Here is an 18,410-nt window from a genome sequence, read left to right on the forward strand (position 1 = left end):
TCCACCAATTGAAACAAACCAAATGCAAAACGTCTCTCCCACAACACATTAAAAGCCGAGAACAGGTTTACAAGCTTTGAGTGTGTACGTGTGTGTGTGTGTGTGTGTGCGACAGCTGGCTCAAGCTGTTATGTTGTGTGTTGAGAGAAGAGGGCAGAGGGAGAAGGGTATACGAGAGGGAGATGTCGTAGTAGTAGCCTCTCAGCTCAGCTCAGCTCAGTTTGAAAATACTCGACAGCAGCGAGAAGGAATATTAAATAAGTCTGTTTCATTTCAGATTCAAAAGAACTTGCCGCACGCCTGTTGCGTTGCTCTGCTGCTGCTGTTGTTGCTGCTGTTGTTGCTGTTGTTGTTGTTGCGGCTGAGATCGGGCTTGCCCCAGAATGAGACTGCGTTCGTTCCGCTTTGCTGGGCAGCTGACAGTGCTGCCTCTCTGGGGTCTCAGGTCTCGGGTCTCTGGGCTTTTGGGTCTGACGACAACGACGACGCTGCTCAGCGTCAAGTTGGGCCAAGACTGCGCAAAAGGTTTTGCTCGTGCGCATTTTGGCCTTATGCATTGACTTCGACTCGAATCGACAATTGAGTCGGATCTCCCAGTTCGTTCACAAGCCAGACAGAGAAGGAGAGCCCAACTGCGAGAGTGAGAGAAAGAGAGCGAGCGAGATGGAGAGTGGAAGAGTGGGAGAGCACAAGCGACTGAGGCACAGTGGCAGTCGCAAGCGCAGTAACAGTGTTTAAGCCAAGTTGCCAGTTGGCAGTTGGCAGTTAGTTAGCTTGCGGTTCGTCATCGGCGTGGTTCATGTGGCTCTGACTTTAGTCCAATCTCCGGCAGCTGCGAGTCGCGCTTATAATCATAAATATATCTACATACAGCGTCTGTATCTGTATCTGTTAGTGGCTGCTGTTGTGTATCTGTATCTGTAAATGTATCTGCATCTGTAAATGTATCTGTAGCTGCTTCGCTTTATATTTTTGCGCTATAATCGCAGTATATAGGCCCGGTTGTTATATGCCAATGCGTTGTGCTGTGCATTTTCCCAAGAGTATTGTAAAGTTTCTGAGCCAAAGGCAACGCCAATAACAACAACAACAACAGTGACAACTACAACAACAAAAGCTGCCCGAGAGCGGTTTGTGTGTTTTGGTTTTTTTGTGAAATGTTGAAGCCCTTGATTTTAAGCACAAGATACGTTCATTAGTCGTCGCAAGACTTTTCGTGATCGTAAACGCGTTTCGCCAAACCTCTTGATCTTGGCCAACATGGCTTAGCCAACGGTAAAATCCAATTCTAAACACATCCCAAAAAGATATCTATCGCAGTGCGATCTCTGAAAAGTGTCAAGTGTTCAAGTGCCGAGCTAAAAAAATGTGCTGCAAGCTGTAAAAAGATTAATGCCAAATTAAAGCAAAAGTAAAATCATTGCAAAATCCTCAGCGTCAAATGGCGAGTGCTTAATGTGGGTTAGGGCCTAAACTAGCACAAATTAAAACACACACATACCACACACAAACACACACATATATACATACACCCGCACAACAATTCAGCGACACAACAAATAGACACAAATTCACACATGCCAGTTAAAAGACAACAACAACAATAACAACAACAACAACGACAACAGAAGCAGCAGCAAATTTATGGTTGGTACTCGGTACTCTGGGCCAAATGGTACCACGGCCAGCAGTCGGTTAGGGAAAAAACTAACGGAATAATGCAACATTAAGCAAAATGCTGCTGGCCCTGCTAAAGCTAAAGCAAAGCCCAAACCGCCACCACCACTACCACCGCCAACAACAACAACAACAACAACATCAACAACATCAACATCAGCAGCAACATCAACACCACCAACAACAGCAACAGCTACAGCAACAGCAACAACAAGGAGAACCACAACAACCTGCAACGTCGTCGTCATCATCGTCATCGCAGTCACCGTTACCACGAACATAGCTGGAGCTAGCTAGCTGGTGCTGTGTAGCCGCCGTATAAAATGGAACCCTCATATGATCACGAACATCCACATCATCTGCTAACAAATTACAAGTAATATTTACATTTTTCCCATGCTAAAAAAAAAAAAAATAATTTTTTTTTCTCGCTGTTTAATTATATCCAACCGTAGCGAAGATACATATCTTCCAAGATAATAACCATAATGAAAAATGGAAAAATGCGCCAGTAGTGGTGAGGAAATTCTCTAGATGTCTCGTATATGTCGCGAGTATATATATGTACCAACACTAGTATGAGTGTGTGTGTGTGGGGAGGGGAGGGAGAGCGCTATACGGGGTCATTTCAAGACTTAGTCACACACAGATACAACGCTAGAGATACAGATACAAGTCTTGAAACACGACAGCAACACGGCGACTGAAATACATATAAAAAACAAATATATATATATATGTATATTTATATGTATGTGTGTGCTTAGGAAAGTTTGCTTAGATTTAGAGTTCAGCATGTGGCCTCAGTTTCTTGATATCCCCTAGCTCCTACCTAGAATATCTACTTTATGTTATATAGCAACTTGTAAAGCACTTGCACTTGTATGCGTATGTCCGCTTTTCGTTTCACTGTGTGCGTTCTGTGTGAATATGTAAATGTAAATGTTCGAGTCTACGATAGTTAGAATAGAACCGTCTTGACTCACATCAACTTCGACTCAGTCTCGGACTCCGACTCCGACTTCGACTTCGACTAAAACTCAGACTCAGACTCGGACTCGGAATTGGTCAAGTGGAAAGTAAACCAAAAGAGAACAACGTGGTCAGCAAGAAAGTTTACAAAGTATGAGAAAAAAACAAAAAACCTAGAGGCGCATTATAAAACATTATATAGTATATAGTAGTATAAGACGCTTGGGTAAATGGCAGAGAGGTCACCATGCGGTTTCGCTCATTAAAATGATTTAGTTTTGATCTAAACACTTTGATAGTTATGCATGATATTTACATAGCATTAGGCCAAACATTCGACTAACTAGCTTCATTTCCACAATTAAACAAAATACACATATCTTAACATAAGTTATGCCATAAATGTAGACCAAAAACTTGAAATATTTTACGCTGTTTCAGGCGAAAGCTTGTCACATTTTTTGAAGTCTTCTCATCTCTTTTTTTTATACTCTTTTTTGTGGGTTGTTCTTCTTGAGAATCTGACATCCTGTGGAAGATATCACCACGAATGACAAATGCGATTGCGTCAAGGTTTCAGTTTCAGTTTCGGTCTTGGTTTTAGTATTTTGGGATTTTCGTTTTATGTTGCTCTATAAATCAATCCGCCTAATGGGTAGACACATCAATTTAACCAACTCTAAAACGGGCTAACTTGTGCTTCAATCTCAATTGATTTGCATTTTCTGAATCACTTTGCCAGTGTTTTATTACATGTTCAAGTTAACAAGCTGCACATTTAATTAGCAAGTTCCGTTTAATAGTTTTACAACCCTATCAAAAAAATTCATCTCTTGTGGAAGTAGAATACCCAGAACTAGAGAATTAATTAGCCAGACACTGCTTGAGAGCACAACGAATATAAATCACCTATCGACAAGCTAATTGGCAGCAGAGGTAATATATTTAGCCAGCCCCCTATATCATTATTACTATGGAAATTGCTAAGTTATTATAGCAAAGTGCTGAAACAATCTTTAGATATTAGCACGTCTAATAATTATCATATGTGATCAAACATTGTATAAAATTGGTAATAGAACACAATAAATAGTATAGCGACGGACTTTCTTATAAAATATAGAATCGCTTTATTTTTTTTTTTTTGTGTACTTTCAAGATTAAACTATATAGATTATATTAAAGCATATATCTATATGTATAATCTTTACTGAATTTATTGATTTTGAGATATTTATAAAGTTAACTGCTAGGAAATGTTCTTCTTCTGAAGAATGCGTATTATATTAATTTTACTACCTCGATAAGTATTATTTTACTACCTTATAATTACTTATAACATGTTCCATGTTCTAATTATAATGTAAATTATGAAAAATGTGTTGCAGTCTTTAAAATAACATGCATTTCGGAGAATTACAAGACCTTATAACTAGCATGTGAAATGAGAAACCGAATTTATTTGTTAATAATCCGCAAATGGTATTCCTAAGGGTTTTGTAAAATAACAAGCTTCAATTTGGAAAAGATTTTTGCTAATGTATTACAAGCACTTTAAAGACCGAACTAGTTAACAACGGTTTCCAATAGTAATATATTGTACAATTTTTAATGTTATGTATGTGGCTGTGCATACAAGTATTTCCCTTCGTATAGTCCGTATGCATGTATAATTGCATGGCAGGCAAGCTGTGCGAGGGTGTTTGTGTATGTGCGTGATAAAATCCATTACATTTCAGTACATTTTTCTTAAGATTTTTTCTTCAGTCTTTTTTTTGTTGCTGTAAAATGGCTTTTGTGTGTGAGAACTGGGTCTTGCGTTTGTTTCTTTGGTTGACGGTAGTAAACCTCATTAGCCGAACCATAACCATTCGCAGCAGCAGTTCGGCAGCAACTTCGGTTGGTTGGTTGGTTGGTTGGCTTGAAGCTCGTGAATTGGATGATCGGGTTGCTGGAGCCCTAAAGTGCTCTTTCGCTTCTCGTCTGCTTCATTAGTTTAATTATGTATGTACATAAGTGTACAGGTAGAAATCACTATATACTCAAATACACGCCACAAATACACGCGTCTCATATGCAGCCCATAAAATGCGCGCATGCGTACACAGACCACAGGCCCCAACCAACACACACAGAGCTGAGATCTGGGGGCTCTTGTTTCTCCGGTGGCCTCTCATTCGTGCCCAATGAAAGAGCCAAGCAATATTGCCACAGGTAGCTGCGTTTTACCTTCACGCCGCTGTGCGGTTCATTAAAGCAACGACGACGAACGCGCTAAGATGGCGGTTGGGTTGAGGCCTGGGCCGGATGCTGAGGCTGTTTATGCGCTTATTGGTCAACAACAGCAACAGCAACAACAACAGCTTCGACGTATCTACATATAACGCACACACACTCGCTGACTATGCATATGTATGTGCGTTTAGGCTGCGTCGTTAAGTTATTCCAGTACATCACACCTGGGCCGAAGTTGCCTTGGCACCGCCAACCGTACCAACAACAGCAGCAGCAACAACAACAACATCGTGGCCAGGTCTTGGCCTGGCTTTGTCGACCTGTCTTGGCCCGTTCAGACTGGTTTTTGTGTAAAGGCAGCTCTGAAATGAGTAGGAAACAAATGTATTCGGGTTTTGGGGCGCCTGGCACCAACAGTCAACCATCCAACCATCCAGCCAGGCAGCCAGCCAGCCAATAGACTGCAAATGGAGCAGAGCAGATGCTGCATCTCGTTCAGGCCACACCCACTGTGCCCGCAGAAACCAAAATGGCTTTTATTACCACGTTTACATGCGATCAACATGGCCGGCTAAAGGCGAGTAAACTTTGTGAATCGCTTAATAAATATGTTTACATTTAAAACTCACTTCACAGAAATTCAGTAAAGCAATCATTTTACGGTAAAGCGTTTATTGGGGAATCACCTTTTACAGGATCCGTATAATACATCCGGAATGATTACGATTTTTGTTGAAAGACAATTAAAACGTTGAAAATGTTTTCTTGGGAATTCGATTAACTATTTTGTATATCAACTGGTCTATATGCTCTAAACACATCGAATTTTCCTACATATTATAATTGTATTCGACATTATATTTGTTAAGGAGTATTTAACACAGATTTCTTTTCATTTTAAAATTTTTTCATTTTGACTTATCTTACATCATTGTGTATATTAAAGTACATTGATATAGGTGTATCACTTATGATAAACAATTAACATGGGTAACAAATTGAAATGGAATTTAAAAAATAAAAAATTTTAGATTTTCAATACTATAGAACAGGGCGAAAATTAACAATTCGAGATCTGTTAATAAAATATTATATTTCTTAATTAAACCTTTCCCCATAATTATTACAATTTATTATTTGAACCAAATTTACAAACGTTGTTTCTATTTTGCAATACATATTTTTAATTTTTTTACTTCAATAAATTCAAATTTAAAACATTCTAAATTTAAATATATCTTCTTATTGAAATATAGAATATATCATATATTTTTCAAGATTAACGATATATTTTCATTGATAAAATCTTTGGTAACAATATGAAAATTGTATGGCAACAAAATTTACAAATAGTGAATATAAGATTCTTATTATTTACTTAAATAGAATAATGCATTTTATATCCATACAATATATTCTCTTTGCTAAAAACTTTGCCAACAATATAAACCTTTTAAGACAAAAACAATTTTGAAAATAATGAATATTAGATTCCTATCATTTACTAACATAGATGAATTGATTTATAGATTTTTGATTATTCATTTACTAAGAAATTTAATATATTATTTGTATTATTTATATTTCAATTTAAATATTCGAGGATGTATTTTAACTGCTAAAAAAAACTAAAATAGAAAAATTAAAAATTGCAGAATAATAAGTCATAATTAAGAAATATTATTAGTTTATATTTTTTCCAAATGTCATATTTGCTTAGTGGTTTCTATTAAAAACTAAATTTTAGATATTTAATGAAATTTTTTTAGAATTATTTGTTGAGCAGCTTAATAAGCTAACGCTAACGCTAAACGCAGCTCCCACGTTCCAAAAACCTTTCAAAACGAGATGCTCCATTCCATGAAATTAATGCTATGGAAATTGGTTAGAATCTGAAGTCAGAAAGTTGGTAACGGAGAAGAAAGCAAATACTTAACCAGATAATTGGAACGTGTGAACGCAGGGCTTATTTAGTGTATTGAGAGTCGACTTTTCTCACTTTCGCTTAACTAACTGCAACTAACTGAGTTATAGGATGTAGCTGAAGGAATATAGAATTCTAAAAATAAGAATGACTATCGTCGTATGCTTATAAGGAATCGGCTACGAAAACGCCGCCGCCTTTTGGGCAGGCAAATTCGATTGTCTTTGGAGTTGCTCTGCGTACTTCACGTTTAGCCAGATCGCAGCGAAGCAACGAGAGGGGAAAAACCGAAACTTAAAAGGCTGTCTTCGCGCAGCGACACATGAATCACAATATGCTAAAGGGCTGACACTCTCTCCAGATCAATGCGGCTTCTGAATGAAGTTTTGGGGCTTGTTAAGAAGGCGCAGAGCAGAGCAGAGCGGCGCAGAGCCCAAAGTTGCCTACTTTGCGGCAGCCGCATGTTGCAAAGTCGCCAAGTTGCCAGCCAAGTCACCAAGTTGCCAAAGTCGCCAAGTTGCTGCTGCAACCGGCACACACACCGTTGAAGCCACCAGCAGAGTCGAGTCAGCGTTGCGGTTGTCGTAAACAAAACGTTGCACAGTCCGCGCAGTCAGTGCTTGGACGTTCAGTACATGGACAGACGGACAGCCGGACAGTGGATAGCAGGACAGAGAGAGTAGGGGGGGGAGAAAGAAAACGAGCACAGACAACGACAGAGGAGTGGACAGAGGACCGCAATGTGGAATATGTGGCATTTTGCAAAGATGTTGACATTTTGCGCGCATAAAAATGCCAACTTACCGGCCACTGTATGTGTCCTATTTTAAAATCAGGGCCATGGCTAAGACTGCAGCTTGGACCAGGGCGAGCCGGCTTTGGGGCTAAGCCAAAGCCAAAGCTGAAGCCATAGCCATAGCTAAGTATAGCCATATAACCAGAGGCATTGCCAGCAGCCGCCGCGTCGTCGTGGATCGTGAGCGAGCGCTTAGGATGAAGCAGACCAAAGCAAAAGCAAAGACCGAGACCAAAGAGAGGGACCAGTTGAGGGGGACAGGCGCTCAGATCAGGACGGTATAATTTTGTGTACCTTGGCCAAGTATTTAGCAGCAGCAGCAGCAGCAACGACGGCAGCGGCAGCCGCAACCGAATATCAAAAACGTAACGATGTCACCAGCAAACCTCAATAAATTATCCAGCTGCGGTATGGACCTGGGATTGGGTTTGGGCCTCAGCCTCAGTCGCAGCTTCAGCTTCAGCTTCAGCTTGCAATGGGCTCTAGGTCTTAGTTTGGGCCCAAAACTCTTGAACTTTTGTCGGCGTTTAGCAGTTTTGGCCAAAGAAAGCAAGCAAGCAGTGAAACTAGAGCGCCTAGAGACCAGAGCCACAGCAGCTAACAATTAGGGCGAGCTCTTGTTCCAGGGCCCAAGTTGGTAGGCAAAAGAGCCAGCGGACAGATCGGACAGACAGACAGACGGCAAGACAATAGACCAAAAGTGTAGTGGGCAGCAATAAATTCAAACGGTAACAAATCGAGCGAGGGCCCAAAACACGCACACAACGACACAAACTAAAGACAGCATAAGGCCGAGTCAGGAGTCGAGCAAATCGGGAGTCGGGAGTCAGGAGTCGGGAGTCGGGAGCGAGTCAGGGTGCTCCCTTAGGGAGCGAGAGTCTGGGGCTGAGCTTTGGTAATATTTAAACTTGTCTCGTTTGGCTGCCGCTTCGTTCTGCTTGAATTCCTGGAAGCTGAATTACTTTGAAATGTGTCGATATGTCGCAACTTTTAAAAGTTATGCATAAAGGTCTGGGCCCCCGGACCGGAGCACAGCTCCTGCTGCAGCTTCTTTGCTTACTCCACAACCTTGCTGGCTCAATGGCTGGCTGGATTGGCTTGGCTTGGCTGGCGGGTTAGCGAGTTAGCGGATTGCCGGCTCTCGACAGTGGTTCGGTGGCTTGGCTTGGCGGTGCGGCCTCCTTTGATAATACAATAGCTGCACGCGCCCAATTTACATTTATGTCCACTGACATTAAGCAGCGCAACGATGCAGGCAGCCTTCGAGTCTTGGATCTGGTCCAGTTTCAACCCATTCCCTCCCCACACCTCCACACATAATACTGTCTTTAGCCACTCTGCATTCTCCATTCTCTGTTCTCTCGGGTGTCTGATCGCACAGTTTTTTTTTGTTTTTTTTTCGTATATTTTGTTGTTGGTATCGTTGCGTTTTGTATGCGTGCCAACAACGTGAAAATTGTCAACATATTTAGCAGCCCTTTTAAATATCATTATAAAGCAGACATCGTCGACATTTCAGTGCCTGTTCTACGTAACTTTTAACAGTAGCTCATAAACACAAAAGCGCAACCAGCTCAAACGATTCCCGCTCTAATTAGCAGATTGGCAGCCTTTTGAAGATAAGCATCCCTTTCAGAGAACTCCTTTTAAAGGAATTTTAATTTATGAGGACTAATTATTAAGTTTCCAATTGCCAAATTTCCAATGAAAAATTTAACTTTGTTATCAAGCGACGCTTTTTTTCAAAAGCATTTCAAAACTAAACCGAATTTATTCGTTAGGTTTAGGAAATTTTGAAAAATACAATATAATTTATTATTTCTTTGGGAAGTTATTTAAAAATTGAGATTTTCAGCAACTCTTGCAGAGTTTTCCAGCTTAATATGTGAATACTATTTATGAATCGTCTCCTAACAATGTAATTATTTTTTTAAAAATAGTCTATGACTTTTTAGTTTTTGCATTTTGGAAAATTCCAAATTTAATATTAATTGATCGATTGCGACCTTTTGATAACAATATTAATACATAGTATTTTCGAAATGGATAACATAAGAAGCAAATTTGACTGTTGAAATGTCTTAAAAAAAAGGGGAATTCATATCAACAACCTATAAAGTTTTATGATTTTAAGAGTTTTTAAATTGAAGAATATTTATTAGACATTTTTTTTATAACTTATCAATCTTCTTTTTCTATTTATATTTATATATTTATTTTATAACAACAGACTTTATTTTAAATGTCTAACATTTTCCCAAAAGGGAAAATTATTTTCGATGCAGCACCGTCGGAACTTTTCATATCTTGATACATTACTTAGGCAATTTTTTGACAACAAATTGTTGAAAATTTAAAGTAAACTCTAGCATTTTTTATTTTAGATTCATTTATTTTGTTGTATTGAAATTCTTGATTTGGTGTAAATTTCTTACTTCAGATATTATGTTTATTTTCATGCCTGTTTGTATATAATAAAATAGAGTTTAAATACATTTTTTATACCCGCTACCCATAGGGTAGAAGGGTATTATAACTTTGTGCCGGCAGGAAATGTATGTAACAGGTAGAACGAGGCATCTCTTGATCAGCGTCAACAGCCGAGACGATGTAGCCATGTCCGTCTGTCCGTCTGTCCGTATGAACACCTAGATCTCAGAGACTATAAGAGATAGAGCTATAATTTTTTTCGACAGCATTTGTTATGTTTGCACGCAGATCAAGTTTGTTTCAAATTTTTGCCACGCCGACTTCCGCCCCCGCAAATCAAAAAAATCGAATAACAAGCGGTAATTTAAAGCTAGAGTTGCGAATTTTGGTATAGATAAGAATTACTATATTAGTTATGATTCCTGAAATTTGGTTGCGATCAGATAAAAATTGTGGAAGTTATTAAAGAAATACTTTTGTATGGGCAAAAACGCCTACTTACTAGGGCTCTTAGTTGCTTTGGCCGACAATCTATGGTATATTTTGAATGGTGTGCTGTATCGATATACCAAACATACCACTTGGTATATTTTGAGTATTTTCGGTATATTTTGAAAATAATACCAATATTTTGTCCTTATTAAAAATGGGTAGCGGGTATCTCACAGTCGAGCACACTCGACTGTAACTTTCTTACTTGTTTTAATGTTTTAAAATTATTTTCAAATTTCTTTAAATAAAAATGGATTTCATTTCGGACACAATCTTATGTGATTGAATGTGGAAGTATAATACTCAACCATCAAATTCGTACATCCTTTATTTGTTCTCAACAAATTGTTCTATATTATTATAAACCTCGATCATATTTTTAAAATTACAAAGTCTGCATACCTTTTCGAACAGACTCGTAATTGTCTGTCAAGTTACTTGAATTTGAATTATTTATTAGCCGTAGTAAAAAAAAATATGAATTTTGTTGATTCACAATTAGGTACTACAAATTTTAAAATATGTTGTAGTTTTAAAATTAAATTAAATGTTAAATTAAAGTCAGTAAATCACAAAAAAATGTTTATTAAAATTAAGATTTTGACTCTAATTTATTTGCTGTTTCAGCAAAAAATAAATTAACAAGTAAGAAAGCTACATTCGAGTGTACTCGACTGTGAGATACCCGCTACCCATTTTGAATAAAAGAAATATATTTTGCGGTATTTTCTCAAAATATACCAAGTATACTGCAAAAATACTAAAATAATATACCGAATGGTATAATTGGTATATCGACATAGTACCGTAATCCAAATATACCATAGACGGCACAATATACCAGATTGGCAGCCAAAGCAACTAAGACCTCTAGTAAGTAGGCGTTTTTGCCCATACAAAAGTATTTCTTTAATAACTTCGACAATTTTTATCTGATCGCAACCAAATTTTCAGAAATCATAAATACTATAGTTATTATTGTATATACCAAAATTCGGAACTATAGCTTTAAAATTACGCTTGTTATTCGATTTTTTTAATTTGCGGGGGCGGAAGTGGGCGTGGCAAAAATTTGAAACAAACTTGATCTGCGTGCAAACATAACAAATGCTGTCGAAAAAAAATTACAGCTCTATCTCTTATAGTCTCTGAGATCCAGTGTTTCATACGGACAGACGGACAGACGGACAGACACACAGACGGACAGACGGACATGGCTATATCGTCTCGGCTGTTGACGCTGATCAAGAATATATATACTTTATAAGGTCGGAGATGCCTCCTTCTACCTGTTACATACATTTCCTGCCGGCACAAAGTTATAATACCCTTCTACCCTATGGGTAGCGGGTATAAAAATCTATTCAATTTCAAATAACACTCAAAGGATAAAGCTGCTTTTTAACTATTGTTGATTTTCCGTGGCAAAATTATTGATCTGTGTTTATAAAGATGGAATTATCGTAATGAAATGAATATTCTGATGTATAGTAGTTATTTGAATGTTTTTTCATTTTATTCTATATTCTAACCATTTTTATTGCAGAAGTTATTAAAGAAATACTTTTGTTTGGGCAAAAAGATTACTTACTGGGGGTCTTAATAGCTTTGGATGATAATGTGGTATACTATATCAATATACCAAATATCCTCTTTAAAATATTTTAGTACTTTTGCGGTATATAAATTTGATATATTTTAAAGTAAATACTGCACTGTTTTGCTTTTATTCAAAATCGGTAGCGGGTATCTCACAATGTTACTATATCTTTCTTCCTTGCTTTCCCACAATATTTGTAAGTAAATTAGAGCAATACTTAACAATTAGAAGATGTGGCATTGTATTATACAAAATAAAGCCACTTTTATAATATTCAAAATTTTAACAAAGCTTTTGTCTCTTCCCGTTGCAGTGCAAAGAAGTATCCGCATGTGTCGCGGACACCGGAGTACAGCCACTCAACGGTGGGCAGCGATTATCCCGAGCACGTTGGCTACCTCACCGACGGGCGGCTGCTGCACGAGAGTCCCAGCGATGGCATCTACCACGTGCGACAGGGCAGCGAGCATTCGTCGCCCTCGCTGCACTCGCCAGCCATACAGAGTGCCGGCTATGAGAACGAGCACTCAATGAACGAGGCGGCGCTGTCGGTGCACAGTCACAGCCACTCGCCCATGGTGTCCAGTGGCTACAGTGTGGGCACAGTGGGCGGCAGCAGTGCCTCTTTGATTAGCAGCAATATACCGCTGCTGGGCGGCGGCGGAACATCGATGCTGAACAAGTTCTTGTCGCATCCTGGCCAGGATGAATGTGGGGCGGCAGCGCACTCACCGATTGAGGCGGCGGCAGCGGCATCCATGTGGAGCTACGACTACAAGGGTGACATTTGTGCACCCAATTGCGGTTATCTGGATCGGCACAAGGCCATGCCCAGCGATTTGAAGTACAGACCAGGCGGTAATCAGTCAAAAAGTGCCAAAGAGTCGCGCATCCGTCGGCCAATGAATGCGTTCATGGTGTGGGCGAAGATCGAGCGCAAGAAGCTGGCCGATGAGAATCCCGACCTGCATAACGCCGATCTCAGCAAAATGTTGGGTGAGTCAATCAACTGCCCGTTAACAATTTGTAGCATATTCAACAAATCTTCGACTCTCTTTCGATAGGCAAAAAGTGGCGCTCGTTGACGCCACAGGATCGACGTCCCTATGTGGAGGAGGCTGAACGTCTGCGGGTCATACACATGACAGAGCATCCCAATTACAAGTATCGACCACGACGGCGAAAGCAGTCCAAGCTGCGCACCATGCAGCCCGGTGGCGCCAAGGAGCAGACGCAAAGTGGTGAATCCTCGACGCAGTCGGGCGCATCGAAGTCAACGCCAAAGCTGACAACGCCGCCGCTGGCAACGGCCACAAGTGGCAGCTACAACACGCCCACCGACGACAGCCGCAACTCCACGCCCCACAATGTGTCCGCTCTCTATGAGCAGCCGCTGAAGCCAAGCTACTCCCCCAGCTCCGTGGATTGCTACAGCAATGCGGACAGCACGGAACAGCTTGAGTCACTGGCCGGCAATTGCAGTGAATCCTCGCCAGCGACCACAAATACCAGCTACGACAGTTCGCTGCTGCTGAAGAAGCTAACGAAGCCGCCGCCGCCGCCAAGTCGTGCAAGCAAACAGCGCAGTGAGAAACTCGCCCAAAAGGAGGACAAATCCAAGTCCCAGCAGCAGCAACAGCAACAACAACAACAGCAGCAACAGCAGAGTCTCTATGCCTCGTATCCCTTGGCCAGCTCTGTGGCTGTGGTGGCTGCCCGTGGCATGTACGTGACGTGCAACAATCGCGGTCTGCTCGATCATGGACACTCGGTGAAAGGCACCTTCTATCCGCCCGTGTCCAGCGCTGACGATGAGGGCAGCAGCTCCATGCGCAGCAGCAATGCGTTGCAGCAACAGCAACATCAACAGCAACACTGCAACAGCAGCAGCAGCAGCAACACCAACAACAGTCTGCCCCTGGCGGCATCCACATCCAGTGTGATAGCCAGCAGCGATCTGAGCAGCTATACTGTGGCCATGGCCGAGAGCAACTGCAGCGGCAATGGCAGCCTGCTGGGCAGCGTGTCCAATGATTATTTGAGCGGTGTGAATGCCAATGCCTATGGCATGCAGTATGAGGATTTTCTACGCTATCAGAGCAATGAGCTGGACTACGATCAGTTGAAGGAGGCGAGCAACGATCAGAAGTGCGCCAAATATCCGGACACGAATCAGAATTACGATGACTACGAGGCGGAGGCCTACAACAATGCCATGTTGCTGACGGCGCCAGCGCCGCCAACTGGCACCAGCTACTACACCCAGTTGCCCTACTCCAGTGGCCTGGCTGCGTTTCCGTTGCAGCTGGCTGTGCCCTTCCAGCAGACGACGACGACAACCACGACGTCGGCAAGTGCAGCTTGCTATGCGCAGCCGATGCAGAGCAGTTATCTGCACTATGGCAACTATTATGAGGCCAATGGAGCGGCCAGTCAACTGTTGCCACCACAATCTGCAGCCGCGGGAGGAGCAGCAGCATCAACAGTGTCCTCGCCAGCAACATCAGCAGCTGGACCAACGGCTATGGCCATGCAGCATCATCATCCACATCCGCATCATCATCATCCGCATCCGCATCATCATCACTTTGCTGCCACTGGAGGCGCTGCAACCGGCATGGTTGGCGTTGGAGTCGGTGAGATGCTCTTTGAGCAGCAACAGCAGCAGCAGCAACGCAAGGATGACGAGATTAGCAATATTCTGGCCGGTGTGCGCAAAACCTGCTACAGCAATTGACCCAGACCCAAGGAGCTGGAGCTGGAGCTAAAGCTTGGAACGTAAAGTTGTTATATTTGCAAGTAGAAATTAGAGTTTTAGGCACTTGGTATTAGGTACTCATAAGCAATTTCCCATTATAGTTGGACATCTATAAACATTTTTGTATGATTAACGCGTTTAAACTATGTTTTATGTTTTAAGTTAGCTTGCATTGAAATAAAACGTAAAAATTATCTTTGAAAAGTGTGGAACGCATTTTTGACAGATGCCACAATGTGCAAAACATCTGACAGCATCTTGCTGGACTTGCCACTTGCTACTTGCCACATGCCACATCTGCCACCTGACACTGTGCAACCAATACACAGCCCACTCGGCGGCTGCGCAATGCGAGTTTTTGATGGCAAAAGCAAAAGCGAAAGCGAAAACGAAGCGAGTTTTCTTTTCTTGCTGCGCTGCGCTGCTGGGCTGAAGAAGGATTTTCCAACAACGTTACATAAAATTTGAATTAATTATTTATTCAATTTAATTCGACTTGATTTCGACTGGAAGGAAATGCAAACAGCGTTGCAGTTAAGCTAAGTGAGCAAACATGTGTATAAAATCTAAAAAGGCAAACGCTTGTGCGCTACAAAATCAAATTTGTTAGCAAAAAAAAAAAAAAATAGAAAAAAAATCAGCAATTAAATTTGAAAGTGAATCAAAAATTGTGTTCAGTTTCGAATCGATGAATTCTTTTAATTAATTAATGCTCTTTAAGTTAAGTTCAAGCAATAACGAAACAAAACGAAACGAAATTCGACAACATTTCTGCCATTCAACTACAAAATCGATAAGCTTCAGCATCAGCATCTAAAGCGTACAATTCGCACTACTTGATAGCCAAAAAAGGGGCCGCCGTCATCCCACCCACCACCACCACCACCATAACCAAAACGAAAATTCCACCACTTCCACCATCAGCTTCAGCTTCAGCATCAGCCTCAGCATCAGTTTAGCTCAGCATCCACATCCATTTGTAAACCACCCCACCAGATAAAAACAGTTTGAGCTATTAACATGTCATTCATAACGAAATTGAAAGCAACGCCATTGCCACCATTGAAGAACATACTCAATGTGGCCATGCAAACGGCCAGACAGCAAATTCCAGAGCGCAAGGATTATCAACAACCGCCGGGTACCAGCTCCAGCATGAATCCCCAACAGAACTTTGCCCAGTCTCAAGGTCAGGCGATGTTTCCACCAGGCGGCAACGAGATGGCCGCTGGCGATGCTGCCAATGGCTGTGATCAGCCCACAGAGATGAGCTCGAATCCATTTCGAAATGGTGGCGGCTGGTCAAATGACGATGCTGAGGGTGATTACAAAAACGAATACCAAAGCACATCGTTCAACGAGTACGATGGCAGATACCAGCAAACCGATGGCTTCAGGTGCGTCTTAACGAAACTGCAATAAGCAGCTCATTCATTGATATTCTCTGACATTTACAGGCAAGGCAGCATTGCCTCGGAGGGCAGCTCTTTCGTTTGCGAGGGTGAAGGTGGCGGCGGCTCCAAGATCGACGAGTTCCAGGCCGGCTGGAATGTAACGAATGCCATCCAGGGCATGTTCATCGTATCGCTGCCATTTGCAGTACTACACGGCGGCTACTGGGCCATCATTGCCATGGTGGGCATCGCTCACATCTGCTGCTACACCGGCAAAGTGTTGGTGCAGTGCCTCTACGAACCGGATCCTAGCACGGGTCAGATGGTGCGTGTGCGTGACAGTTATGTGGCCATAGCCAAGGTATGTTTCGGTCCCAAGTTAGGAGCGCGTGCCGTCAGCATTGCCCAGCTAATTGAGCTGTTGATGACCTGCATTTTGTATGTTGTGGTCTGTGGCGATCTGCTGGCCGGCACCTATCCGCAGGGTTCGTTCGATTCACGCTCCTGGATGCTGTTCGTGGGCATCTTTTTGCTGCCCATGGGTTTCCTCAAGTCCCTGAAAATGGTGTCGACGCTGTCGTTCTGGTGTACCATGTCACATATTGTGATTAATGCCGTCATACTCGGCTATTGTCTGCTGCAGATCGGTGATTGGGGCTGGTCCAAGGTCCGTTGGAGCATTGACATGGAGAACTTTCCCATTTCACTGGGCGTCATTGTCTTCTCCTATACCTCTCAGATATTTCTGCCCACCCTCGAGGGCAACATGATAGATCGTTCAAAATTCAATTGGATGCTGGACTGGTCGCACATTGCTGCAGCGATATTCAAGGCAGGCTTCGGTTACATTTGCTTCCTCACCTTCCAGAATGACACACAGCAGGTGATCACCAATAATCTGCACTCGCAGGGCTTTAAGGGATTAGTGAACTTCTTTCTGGTCATCAAGGCCATTCTCAGTTATCCATTGCCATACTATGCTGCCTGTGAGCTGCTCGAGCGTAACTTCTTCCGTGGACCGCCAAAGACCAAATTTCCGACCATTTGGAATCTGGATGGTGAATTGAAAGTGTGGGGCCTGGGCTTCCGGGTGGGCGTTATTGTGTCCACCATACTTATGGCCATATTTATACCACACTTTTCGATACTGATGGGCTTCATTGGCAGCTTTACGGGCACCATGTTGAGTTTTATTTGGCCCTGCTATTTTCACATCAAGATCAAGGGTCATCTGCTCGATCAGAAAGAAATTGCTAAGGACTACCTCATCATAGCGTTAGGCGTACTCTTCGGCGTTATTGGCATCTATGACTCTGGCAATGCCCTGATTAATGCATTCGAAATCGGTCTTCCATTTTAAGCGAACTCTTCCAATTGTTACGAGTACTAAAGTCTTTTTTTATAGATTACTAAGTTATCACAATGGTCAAACATACTCGAATATTGTTGGCTTTTAGGCAAACTACTTACAACATAAAAAGTCTTCCAAAAACTATATAGTTACCATATAATTCATGTTGTATGATATGCCAAAAGCAGAAGTTAGCAGATGTTAATGCAATGAAAGAACAATAATCCTAGTTTATAAGAAATGAAACGCAAGTCTTCCAAAACAAGCGAACAAATGTCTTCCAAACAAACAAACAAACAATATAAAAATCCTAAGCTAATTTAAGTACCGATTATATATATATATACATAAACGAACGAGTATTTAAAAAAAAAAAGAGATTATTGATATTTATTGTATGAAAATATATACACATATATATAGAGGGAAAACTCAAGAAATGAGAGAACAATAAACCATTATACAAAATAAAAATAATGAAAATAATGTAATAAATGTAATGTACTCGTCGTATTTATGGTACTACGAGTAAGTCTATTACCAAATAGATAGAACTCATTGTTTATTTATATACCAGTATATATATACATATACATAGTTGAATGCGTTTTTTTAAGCGATTAATTATACAGTTACTGTACTTATACATATGATAATAATAGCCTTTAAAAACGACACTAGCATCTTTTAAAATTCTCAATAAAAACATCATCTCACGTTGATTCGAAGATTCCTCAAAAAAAAAAAAATGTTTCAAAAATTCCCACAAAAAAGGAAACTG

The 18,410-nt window shown here is 41.2% G+C and overlaps 2 protein-coding genes across 3 annotated transcripts; both read left to right on the top strand.

Annotated features, from left to right (window-relative positions):
* Positions 1–1,963: 1,963 nt before the first annotated feature.
* Positions 1,964–15,153, top strand: LOC132793719 (putative transcription factor SOX-15). The gene is made up of 3 exons (XM_060803773.1): positions 1,964–2,053; positions 12,440–13,122; positions 13,191–15,153. The coding sequence occupies exons 1-3, from the start codon at positions 2,001–2,003 to the stop codon at positions 14,861–14,863; spliced, it is 2,409 nt and encodes an 802-aa protein (XP_060659756.1). The 5' UTR covers positions 1,964–2,000; the 3' UTR covers positions 14,864–15,153.
* A 142-nt stretch (positions 15,154–15,295) lies between these two features.
* LOC132793720 (vesicular inhibitory amino acid transporter) lies at positions 15,296–18,382 on the top strand. 2 transcript variants are annotated; one of them, XM_060803775.1, is made up of 3 exons: positions 15,296–15,427; positions 15,985–16,281; positions 16,342–18,382. In XM_060803775.1, exons 2-3 carry the CDS (start codon positions 16,040–16,042, stop codon positions 17,636–17,638), a joined length of 1,539 nt encoding a protein of 512 aa, XP_060659758.1. In that variant the 5' UTR covers positions 15,296–15,427; positions 15,985–16,039; the 3' UTR covers positions 17,639–18,382. The 2 variants fall into 2 exon arrangements, with proteins under 2 accessions (XP_060659758.1, XP_060659757.1); XM_060803774.1 differs by having other exon boundaries at positions 15,297–16,281.
* The last annotated feature ends 28 nt before the right edge of the window (positions 18,383–18,410 follow it).

The sequence above is a fragment of the Drosophila nasuta genome, chromosome 3 (assembly GCF_023558535.2).
Source record: "Drosophila nasuta strain 15112-1781.00 chromosome 3, ASM2355853v1, whole genome shotgun sequence".
Classification (NCBI taxonomy): Eukaryota; Metazoa; Arthropoda; class Insecta; order Diptera; family Drosophilidae; genus Drosophila; species Drosophila nasuta.